Source organism: Ptychodera flava, chromosome 13, assembly GCF_041260155.1.
Source record: "Ptychodera flava strain L36383 chromosome 13, AS_Pfla_20210202, whole genome shotgun sequence".
Classification (NCBI taxonomy): domain Eukaryota; kingdom Metazoa; phylum Hemichordata; class Enteropneusta; family Ptychoderidae; genus Ptychodera; species Ptychodera flava.
This window is the reverse complement of record NC_091940.1, coordinates 17,765,569-17,778,034: the sequence shown is the minus strand read 5'-3', so window position 1 is coordinate 17,778,034 and position 12,466 is coordinate 17,765,569. Positions and strand designations below refer to the sequence as shown.

Sequence of the window (12,466 nt, the reverse complement as noted above, 5' to 3'; positions counted from 1 at the left end):
CAGGTATTGAGGCACAAAAATAAATAAAAATGTAAACAATGCAGAGACACTTGCCAAATTCAATGAAATAATCTGGCAGCTGCAAATGCAAGAGTTCAAGTATAAAAACACATGTATTGGCATTTGTGACAATTACTTTATGTTCCGGAGTCAACGAAAAACCGTGATGTTATAAAAACATGCTCATGGACAACCTGATTGGTTTTTTCAACCAGACATTGTCACACAAAAGCTCAAAGCATACATACATTTGAATAAGCATGGAATACTGCCATTTAGACGAACGGCATCAAAAGATTTCCAAGGTTACTCCTAATGCAATCCTATACACAATCACAGCTCTTCTGTACACCCCGCTTTGCCTTCCACATGTGCCTTACGCATCAACTGACTGCCAATGTGGACTTAGCGTCCTTAGGCCGTCGGAGATCAGTCACAGAACTGCCTAACTTGATTAGTTTATACCTGACCCATGCCCTCTACATTATGTGTACATGGTTCTGATAAATATATTCACGGTCACTCTTGTAGAGTAACAATGATATAATTGAGCATACTTCATTGAACTCTGGAGTCTGGACCAAGTTACAAGATTTTACCCACTGGATAATCTAACACAGAAACCACATTAAATATGTGATTCTACGTGTATCAGATGTAACAAGGGTCAACACCGGTCTACTGCAACATTCAGAATCCTCAATATATTAAAATATCCTGTACAGTACCACAAGGACTTGACATAACATAGAGGAACAACATGGCAAAACAGAATTGAATTCTCTATCATCAAAACCCCATAAAAGGAAAATTGATAATTGGGTTCTAAATACAGTAATGACTGTTCAGTAATACACATGTAAATTAGTCTCCAGTACAATAGCCAGCTGATTACCATTGTAGTACACTGTGTTTGTACTATAAACACTCTATGCCTAATCAATCAGTAATATTTATTTCAATTGATAGGCAAACGACAAAGTGACAAAATATAATTGGACAAAAAAAAAATCAGCTCGCAGTGTTGCAGCCAGGATGCACCCTTGCGACAATGTCCCCAAAAACGGGACCTGTTGTCCCACATTCTCGCGTACTGCAGGTCACCTCGGGCGCACTCATGAGTCGACTGTGTTCAATGTGTGTAGTCTGCAAGTAATATCTTACTTTTGCATTATGATTATTTTGAGGCAAAATCATGTTTGAAATACACCCAAGAGTCACTGCACTATAGATTCTTGTACGGAAATCAATTCTTTTCTCCAAAGCTTTGTATTTCTGATATGTAATGTGTGTGTGTCACCTGTAACTTGTAAACATGATTAGCCCTTAGGCAATGTGTATCAGTTCAGCAAAGCTTACACGTACCAGAACCACTTCACTCCAAAAATAGGCATTAAACTATGCACAAGCCGTAACCATTCTCAAAAACCATTTGGCTGTGATGTGTGACCAACTAAAGGCCACCAGATGCAGTAACCATGACCAACCAACCTGTATATGTATACTGGCTTTATCATTAGCCAAGGCTCTTTTTTCAAATTATGGTCAAAGAATGAATTTGTCACATTCATTATATATATTTGTAAACAATGATGTATGTCTCATGTACAGTTATTATCAACTACATCACCATGTATGCCCGAGGAAGTTTCACAAAGTTTTGGAACAGGTGGCTATCATACTACAACGAGCCAACTCTACAAGGTCTGGTTACAAAAGCTGTACAGCAGGAGATCTTTGCGTGGCAGAGTGCTCCCTACTGCTCGGCACTTTAGACATCTGAACTCTTTCTGGTCAATTTTAGAATTTCTTGTAGCTCTGTTAGGCCAGACCTGCAGATATATGTGTAGAATTGTCACAAGTCAAAGACAGGAACCATGAGTCAGTGGCATAAAATTGTCTCAATGGTCATAGTATTGGGCTCCCCTTCAATCAAAAGGCACAAACCAATGGCATAAACAGTGTTTCATCCAGGATGGCATCAACAGGGGGGATTTTCCCCCTTTACCAGAAAATTTAGGGGGGGATTTCACCAGTTCATGTGTTCTACTTGTATCTCTAAGGTGTGACTGCCAACATTTCATGGGGGGCTGGTTCCCCCTTGACAAATTACTAGGGGGTGCCAACATGTCAACAGAGGGGGAAACCCCCCATCCCCCTCTCTAGATGAAACACTGCATAAAAGCTAAAAAACATTTAAATTTTTCACATTACAACTACATGTAAACGGTGTATCCTCTAACCCAATATGATGTGCCATGACGCCAACAAATTGCCTTTGAGGTTTTGGCATGTAAATATATGGGGCTGACACAAAGAATTTTCCACAAATCCCAAAGTTTAAGGGAAAGTTTCCGGAAAGACATATTTGTTAGAGGGCACACTACATGTAAAGCAATATCTTTATTTCCAAACCTTGTGCACTTTAATTTATCAACAATGTACTCTTTCGATCAATATAGCTGCTTCAACTATCTAGTATCTATCAACACCTTTCCATATTCTGCAAGTGAAGCACAAGTGATCAAATCTGTATCTGAACCACACACACTGTTAACCTCTCTAGATGGTGCTGCAATATCCAGATTAACTCTCAAAATTTTTAGGTAGCATCTGTTTTGCTTATTGCTACTGTATCATCTTCCACAGCCATAAACATGTATGCCTTCTGCACTACTATCTATGAATGAGACAGTATGGTGATGGAGTCCACATAGTAGATGCCACTGTGCTACAAGGTGCAGTATGATCCAACTATGCTTTATTCTTCATGAATGCTTCTATGACAAATGAAAAGTTCATGGCCAAGTGATGCATGATGGGTACTTACATGTAACAGCTAACCAATTAAAGAATTTCTCACAATGCCACACAATGTTGTTTGAGGAGTTTCATGCATGCCAAAGAAACAGTTTTGAAAAGTGACTGGTCAGTGATATACTTTACGAATTCTTAACTGACCCTGAATCAAGGACAACGGGTGGGGTCATTCAAATGGTCAGGAGCCAAACCATAAGGAGATTCATGAGGTAAAAGAATAACCCACACGAGTAAACAAAGACAGACATGACTCATGAGAATCTGGTCCAAAATTGCTCTGCATGACAACAAAGCTATGATAAAGTACCAACACTCATAATCATCATTCTGAATTCCTTTAAAGGGACAAAGTCGGCCATTTTTCATAAATTTTGTTTGAAGCATGATACTTCTTATAGTGTTTGACATGTTGAAAGGTACTGAATGAATGGGTGACCATGCATATATTCGACCCCCGTTTTAGACACGATACACGAAACCATCGCAAAAATGAATTAATGGTCATGACCATTAATTCATTTTCGCGATGGTTTCATTTAATTTGTCCAAAACCAGGGTCGAATATATGCATGATCACCCATTCAGTATCTTTCAACATGTCAAACAATATATTAGTAAGCAGTATCTCGTATCAAACAAAATTCATGAAAAATGGCCGACTTTGTCCCTATAAATAATAACCGTCTACTCTCTACATCGTAATCTTTGCCACAATAAAATCTTGGGAAAATCCTAACACAAGCGAAGTTGACCCATCATTCTTTGAAAGTGGGGCAAGTAGCCCGAAAAATGCAATTGCCTCCTGATTAGGATCCGTCTTTTCTGCCTATAATTTCTTCAGATGAGGCCTCCCATTTTTAAGAATTTGCTTTCATCGAACATTTATCAGCAAGGTGTTGTTCTAGTAAGACATCCCTGAAAAAACAGGTATCTCTTGCTCCTGTTGGTTATACAGCCATCAACAATGAAAATAGCCTCTAGGGCAATTCATGACAAATAGCTCCAATGACTGCAGACTCCTCTTCACATGCACCCACAACATATGCAAATATTATTTACATGGGTTTTCACTGCCTTACATACGTTGTGATAGCTTGTTTGTGGTCTAATCATGGGGACAAAAGTCACCTTAATTTTGGGTTGTTTCCATTGAAAACATTGACTCACAAAGTTAACTGAAAAGTGCCTAGTCATCACCAAATTTTCTACGTGAAGTACATGTAGTGAGGCTTGAGCAAACAATTTTCCACATTAATTCAAACCCGCGACTATTTAGTGAATAACACCATTTTGTCTAACTTAAAAATTACCAAAACAAAACAAAATGGTGCTGGCCTATGCTGATGTTCAAGGCCCAAGGTAGCTGCAAAATTGTAGCTCTACGGTGAGGCGGTCGGTGAATTTTGGTTTTTGCGACATTGCTCACCAGTAGAGCTACAATGCCGAAGGCCCTGATGCATACAAAATAAGCACGCTGCACATGGCATGGCATTTTGATGTAAAATCCCATATATTTACTGCATTTGGTCATACTGATTTATCACTACTGAAGATTAAACACTTTACTACACTAACCTTGTCGTGTATGGGGTTTGGTATTTGTTCAAATACGTCGATCGCGTTCCAAAAACATTTCTTGGAGCCGCCATTACCAACTTCCGGTAATGGCGGCTCCCAGAAACACGCTCAATGTTTATGGAACGCGATCGACGTGTCTGTGCTCATACAAAACCCATAAACGACAAGGATACTAGTATAGTGTTTAGTCTTCAGTAGTGATAAATCGGTACGACCAAATGCAGTAAATATGTGGGATTTTACATTAAAATGCCGCACCATGTGTGGCGCGCTTATTTTGTATGCTACAGGGCCTTCGACATTGTAGCTCTACTGGTGAGCGAGGTCGCAAAAACCAAAACTCACCGACCGCTTCACCGTAGAGCTACAATTTTGCAGCTAGGCCCAAGGATATTCAAACCTTCTCAGAGAACAAGACTATAGCTGTAAGCCAAACTTCATAAGATTTTTAAAGTCTAAATCACGAAATATTGCATAAGTGCTTCATACCATTCTTGACTTGTGTTATGACAGCAGTTTGAAGGCACACAGAGCAGACTAATAAAAGATCATCCAACAATGGTGTTGGGAAAGGGCAAGGAGTTGGGTGGGGGCGAGAGGAAAGAAAACATCCTCCAAGATCACTTCTTTTCAATTTGCAATGACATCCATGGAACAATGTTCACCCACTGGCTTCAAGAGTAGCATCTTTGGTCTTTCGCTGACAGTGATACATCTTGGCTATGTAAACAATCCAACAGAATTTAAGAATCAATTCAACAGAATTTGAAACACAAAAACCGTGATGACAAGACTAGTCTGGCATAGTCATCAATTGCTTGTGTGGTACCCAGCACACATTTTAGTGGAATTTGTGCTGGGAATCCCACGAGCCGCCACAACAAGCTAACATTTCATCATGAATTTATTTGAAGCTAATAGCACAGTAAAGGACACAAGTCAAAGTTTCAGTGGGAAGATTTCACAACAAGTCTGTGGGTTGAGTAAAAATTTCTGAATTCCGCTGCAGAACGCACGTGTCAATAATTGACGATATGAAATAGACAAGCTGACACCGAAAATTAAATCTGTTCAAAGCTCAAGTTTAAATAAAGCAAAATTTATGGCAAAGTCTGTATTGAAAAGGAGAAAACAGCGACCTTTCTCCTGAGCGAAACAAGTATTCTGTATTTCTGGGGTCGGAGAGAGGCCATGTCAATGGGTCATTCAACTTTCGTCGCTCCGCAGTACTGCTGGTCAAAGGTAGAGAGAGAGAGAGAGTACAGTAGAATACATGTGTCATCTATCCGTTCACTGGGTCATACAGGTGCAAGTTTAGAGTCTACTGCGACAGTTTTTATACTGAATTAGCTAACGCCAAATTTCAGTGTAATGTGGACAACAAAACATGACACCCTGTGTTTTCTGACCAGAAGAAACAAGTACTCGTATCTCAAAGCTGCACGACCCCATGAGCCGCCGGGAGACATGCATGTACGAACCTACGATAAATGACACAGCTGTGGGGATATTTCTCGCGTCTTGCGGCAGCTAATTCGAGATATTGCGTGTCTTGTGTTAATTTAGGGTACTACCCATAATTTTACGCCCAAACGCAAAGGTTACCTACCGTATGAGACAGAGACATCGCGACGAAATTGTGGTTAGTCACGCCATGCTACACGGCCGCCATATTGAGAAATGTGCTGAAATTCCTTGAGCGCATGCTCCGAAAGGTTCATCTTTTCAATCACCATGAAGTTACGCATTTTTTCATTGGCGGACAAGTCAGCTGCAAATGCCATGCTCTTGTCCTAGTTCACACAATAATTTTAAACAAAACCTCCTAATCACCCATTTTTTATGACTCAAACTGATTCTACATTCGCATAAGTCAACAGAAACCTTTACAGATATGATTTGTAGGAATTAATACCAAAGTATTGAAAAGGTAAAGTAACCAATGAAAAGGGCTCTTGTAAAACTTCGGTGTCCTCCCAGGTCACGCCCACGCTGCACAAAACATTGGACGATATTCAGTATCAGAGCTGACTCGAAGGTAATGATGTTGCTTGCACTGTTTAACATCTCCAGGTGCTTATATACATTACGGCAGTTTAGACGAATGTAAGAAATATATTTTATGACGCTCTGCAACTGCGGACAGACATTGTCTTCATCGATTAATCGAGTTTATCGGCGCTAACATATTCACTCCACCTAGGTAGTCCTATATATTTTGTTTGCCATTATAGGGGGTCTTCAGAAAACCGTCAGGAACTTGTGGAATTTTAGTTTTACAGTGATAATATGTACTCATATGGTAAAATAGCCATTTTTTTGTTTTTCAAATATTGTCAATATTTTTTCCAGATGCTTTCCAGAATAAGATATCGAAATCTTATCATAGTGTTACTGGTGTTTTTCACAAGGCGTGTAGTGATGAAATGTGAGTTCACAACCAACGTTCAACTTCCAAGCGGTAGGTTTTGAGAGAAAAAACCTATTAAAAGCAGAAGACTTGGGGCGTCAAATGGTATGTATGGAGTGTTGCTACGCATGGTCCAAAAATTAGGATCCGGAGGGTGAGAGACCTCCAACCTGTTGATGGATAAGGGACTGGTCAATTTTTCCGGCTAGGACAACATTCTGTGTTTTAATGAATAGTTGACATGTCAGTTGTAAGATAGGAATTTCAAAGTTTCAATTTAAAGTTTGAACACTATTCTGAATGAGCTGTAAATGTATTTCACACTATCAGATCTATGCATAACTAGATGTCCAGAACTGTTGTACATGAATGGGTGTCAATCATTGATATCAAAGAGAGAACAGCAGCAAATAAAAACTTTGATGGTTGTATAGACTGGCCATCCATCCAATTACATTGTAGGCTACATCTTCTCGAGAGCTATTTTTATAAGTTGTAGCCAAGTCTGATGTGCGCAGAGTCCGAGAGGACCTTTTCCTTTAACGTTGAAACCATAAAAGCACAGCTAATAATGACAAAAACTGCCTTTTGTTAATTATCATTTTAGTCATGGAAAAAACCTTTTTACTGAAAATCAGTGACACAAATAGTTGCATCGATGAGAACGAAAAATATCTCAAATGTACTGTGAAATATTAGTGCATGTTGCTTTCTTATGTACGGAATCCTCATAGATAAAAACAGAAAAAATAAGGAATTTGTCACACTTTTCATATGAACTGCAGTTTTTATAATGATTAGCATACTTTGCAAAACAGACTTTCAATTTGCAAGCATCCAGATATCTCTGATATATCTCTGATATATTAAAGTTATGCGCCCGAAGGGTCACGGTGCGTCAAAAAGTTTAACTGAATGATGTAATTTGTGGTTGGTATGATGCTTTGCGTAAGAGACTTTCGAAATTTCAATTGCAAACATCCATATAGGCCTATCTCTGATATATATTAAAGTAATGCGCCCGAATGTAACGTCGAAAGCTGTGACTGAATGATGCTATATGTGGCTGGTATGATGCTTTGCAAAACAAGCTTACGATATGCAAACATCCAGATATCTCTAATATATTAGGCCTATGTTTGATAAACTAAAGCTACGCCTCCGAAGGACATGCCGAAAAACATATGCCTAATATATTAAAGTTACGCGCCCAGAGGGCACGCCCAAAAGTGCAGCTGAATGATGAAATTCGTGGCTGGTACGATGTATTTAGGCAAGTATGATCCTGTGTTGTAATTCAAAAACACTGACCCCGATTGAGCATTTCAAAAAAATGGTGACCTCCCATCACCAAAGTCAAAAACAGGGTGACCCCTCATGAATCCACCGCCCCAGGCCGAAGAAACTTGCCAATCCCTAAGACTGACTTGCAGGGGAGAGCCATTTGATTTGATCGTGACGGAGATTTTTTTGGAAAATACATATGTTTGCAGGTGAAGGAGCAAAAGAAAATGTGACTTTGATCCTGTGATGCGAAAAATAAATAGTTTCAACGGGCAGAACTAGCTAGTTAAAAGTTAAAAATATTGTTGCCAAGGTGCTGAAATCAGCAAATGGGGAAATCTGTTTTTCTCATATTCGCAGCATACGGCAGTACTGTTATGAATAATACTCGTGAGCAAACCTATGTTTTCCCGGCATTTCTTGTACAAAAGTGTGATATAAATTCTTTGCACCAAGCTTTCGTTGTAATGGCAGACCTTGGCCCCCGACCGGACAACATAGTTCTGGGTCTATCTGCAGTAAGCATTGACGTAATTAGTATTTACACAAATGGGGATTATTTTACTTGTTCTGTAAGGAATGAACATTTAAAAACAGTACACGATTTAATCATATTGCAACGTATAAAACATGGTTACCATCGAAATAAACGCACTGCTTCTTCATGCGAAAAACTAATTTGACACAGGACTGACAACAGAAAAATGCAGTCACAGTATACGTATTAACGGAAAAAATTGCTGACATGCATGTATTTCCTCCATCCCCGCCCGAAATCAAATGGTTGTCCCCTTTAATAACATTCAAGCAGCGTGCGATGCTTTTCTTATATCACGCCTCTGTCGTTTTAAATTAGAGAAGCAATCACGGTAAAAGTGTCACTTGATGTTTCAATGCTTTCTATCCTCCTCTCTTAGCAGCAGAATGTTCGGTGATTATCGGACGACTACAATGAGGTTGAACAGTTCACAGTTTCTCTTCTTTTTCAACTGACTCCTTTCTTCATCCTCATGCCTGGCACCCTACTCCCCCCACTCCGTCTCCCGCTTTGACATACGTAGCTAATTAGGTCATGAGCTAGTCCCTTAGCAAGCTGAGTTGTGGTCATAAACTTATCATTTTAATCATCCCTGCTACCCTAACGCCGCTACGCTGCCAGCTTGTAAGTTGTCGGACACTTAGGACAAGAGATAAAATCTAGTGGATTCTGACGTTTGAAAAGTTTACTTCACGAACGCTCATGTATATAATGTAATGTTCTGATTTTGTCTCTCTCAACTCGGGGCGAGGCAAAACGACGTGACGGGAAGGCTCGATAAGAAAGGTATCGGGCACCGTCTGCGCTAGCCAAGGTCTCTTGTCCGGGCAGCTGGATTCTACAGTGGGAAGAAATGGAACTGTGCGAGCGAACGATGGTATAGACACATAAATAAAGCAGTAAAGTAGAGCAGTTTTGTCCCCCAACCCGTTTTTCGCCTCATTTAGATTTAACCAAGAAAATGTTGATAAAAGGTAGAAATAAATGAGACCTCTGTTTTCGACCCTAGCACAACTGTTCACGGGAAATAAGCACTAATATTTTTTTGACGTGACATTGTAGTTTTGACTTTTTTGCTAACTTGAAAACTGTAGACATTTCACTGCCACTTTACCGAAAATTGTTAGTGTGCTCTGTTGTTTGAACTGCTAAGACTACTCAACCCAATTAATATTCGGAGGGAGGGTAGGGGTTGGTGAGTCCCCCTGAACAAGATACACTTGGCGCGTACAACCATCATTAAACATAAACCTTGGAAAGGGGTAGCAGTTGGTGGTGTACGAATGTGACAATAAACTTAGCCTGTTTACTCATGTGATGAGATTATACATTTCATTGGCATTGACAATTTTCGTTGCATTTATTGAAGTAAAATTGAAAATGAACAAAGCTTTTTAAATAATATGTAAAATATGGCAAAAAAATGCGGAGTATACAGCAGACAATTTTGCATTTTAGACATCGTATTATACACGCTTGTGGAATTTTGAAACATTCATTCAAAAATACGAAAAAAGATACGTCAGGCCCTTCAGAATGACAAGTGATATCACCCTAGAAATAAGGCGGCAACCTTTGAAAGCATGCAGTTGTCACCTTCAACAATGAGGTTTCAACTGCAAGGTCAAGTGCGAAGACGGAGAAAGATCTGGCACAGGATTTTATTTACAGCGGTGACCTTTTACATCTTCAATTTTCCTTGCCTTTGCGTCCTCCGGTGATGTCGACACTTATTTCCCGGAGGTCTGTGAAATCGACAGAATGTTATACCTTGTCCAAAAACACATTTTTGAGAAACTTAAAAAGTCTAAAAATTACCTGTATCAAATTTCTTGCTCATAAGGTATGGCATCAAATCTGACGTGCTTGTGTATCAACAACTGGTATCAGTTTCGTGTATCATCATGAAGTTACTGTTGTGACCCTTACAAAGCAAAATATAAAAGTAGTTTCTAGAATATCTTTTGACATTTAGGGGAGGGGGGGGGAAGGAAGGAAAGACGAGTTGATTTAGAGGAGGATATGCCGACTGAGAGACAGACACTTAGAAGTATGAGACAGAGATAGAGACAGCGAAAGACAGAGAGAAAGGATATCACACAGGCAGACTGATTAAACACGGACATTAATTCCAAAATTGGGTTGCACTGCGACCTGCTTCATACAAAACTAGTGCCGTGACGGGAGAGTATCAACACCAGAGGGCACCACAGTGACTGGAATAAAAGAGCATCAAGTATGACATTAGGCCGACGGAAAGATTTCTTCACTATAGCAGAAATAGTCATCTAATGGGTGTAAGGGTCTCTAATAACTATGAAGCTTTACCTGCATGCGTTGTCGCAAAAGCGGCAAATGCTCACTTCACGGAGCGGCATACCTAGGGACACTGACCACTTTCCTGGAGTATTGCCGTTGTTGCCTTGTCAGGTGTAGTTGCGAAGTTTTGCTAAGTATCGCATTTGCACTCGTTTAATGTAAGGGAACGTCGAGAATAAAAACTGACGGTCTACACGATTCCGTAAGGCGTAACACATTTCATTCCGCGTGCAGCAAAATCGCATGTTTTCATTATTTGTTTTCTAAACTAAGGTGATGTGGTAATATTGGAAGAAATGGGGAATAAATCAGTCACAAAACACTGTGTCGTGATAAATTTATCAATATGTTCTCTTACCTTAATTGAAAAGTGAATGCAGTATGATTGTGATAAGTGTGACTATAAGCGCATCATGCGGACACGGACGTCAGTGACTTTTCCATATCGGATAAGTGCTTTCATTTTTAGAGGGGATTTCTTAACTAAAACGAAGGAATTATGTTTGTTGTGCGGCAGCTTTAATTATCCACGGTTGCTAAAGGAACATACAAACAGACAGGCGGTTGATACACTCTTGCGGAACTTGCATTATAAATTGCCTTCTTCACACTGTAGGATTTGATGCGATTTAATTTTGTTTGAACAAACGTGCAGCTGTGAGGGTTTGCGACAGTGCGATTGACTTCAAGCCAAGTTACTCATACCTTCTTAACTATACGGTTTACTCTTGAAATCAGGTATCCAAATCACTGTAATACATGTTGCGTTACTCATCCATTCTACACCTTTGTCCATTTTATCTCTGTCTGTCTGTCTGTCTGTCTGTCTGTTCTCTCTCTCTCTCTCTCTCTCTCTCTCTCTCTCTCTCTCTCTCTCTCTCTCTCTCTCTCTCTCAGCTGTGAAGTAATTACGAGGTATAAACATTATTATCTTATAAGGTCTTTTATTCAGTGATTTAAGGCCATCGGCCCAATACACTCTAACATTACATGAAGGAAAGTACATTAATTGACAGGTACATAGTACAAAAACGTACTCAACAATCTTAGTACTGTTCAGTAGTCTCTTTTCTTAATTTCATAGCATGAAATGTAAATGCTGCTAGACGCGAATTATATTAAGATCAAGTGATTGCATCAGAGATATGAATTTTCTCTCTGTCGGAGGATTGAAATAATAACGGGGAATATATTTCACCCTTAAACTATCGAAAAAGTTACACAGTAAAACAAAGTGGTACTCGTTTTCAACCTCGTTCCTATCGCATAACAAACATATTCGTTCATGTACATCATTTTTTAGTTTCCTATCTGTTTCAATTCGTAAGTGATGAGAAGAGCATCTTAAACGGGCTAGCATAACCATATGTATCTTAATTTTCACAGTGGAAAGATACTTTTCCGGTATAAGAGAGCTCTTAAATTCCGATAACATGAAAGTTTGTCGAGAGTACATATTTCACTGTACCAGGTATTATACAAATAACTTTTAAAATTCTCTATAAAAGTACTCATAA

The 12,466-nt window shown here is 39.3% G+C and overlaps 1 protein-coding gene across 2 annotated transcripts in view; it reads right to left on the bottom strand.

Annotated features, from left to right (window-relative positions):
- The window catches only part of LOC139147644 (ubiquitin carboxyl-terminal hydrolase 10-like), a 31,671-nt gene extending 25,545 nt beyond the window's left edge, over positions 1–6,126 (bottom strand). The window contains exon 1 of one of the 2 annotated variants that reach the window (XM_070718791.1): positions 6,008–6,126. In XM_070718791.1, the coding sequence (XP_070574892.1) occupies positions 6,008–6,025 (18 nt within the window). In that variant the 5' untranslated portion in view covers positions 6,026–6,126. Of the gene's footprint in view, positions 1–248; positions 402–6,007 lie in introns of those variants that run through there. The other variant, XM_070718790.1, reaches the window with a different exon arrangement.
- Positions 6,127–12,466: the final 6,340 nt, after the last annotated feature.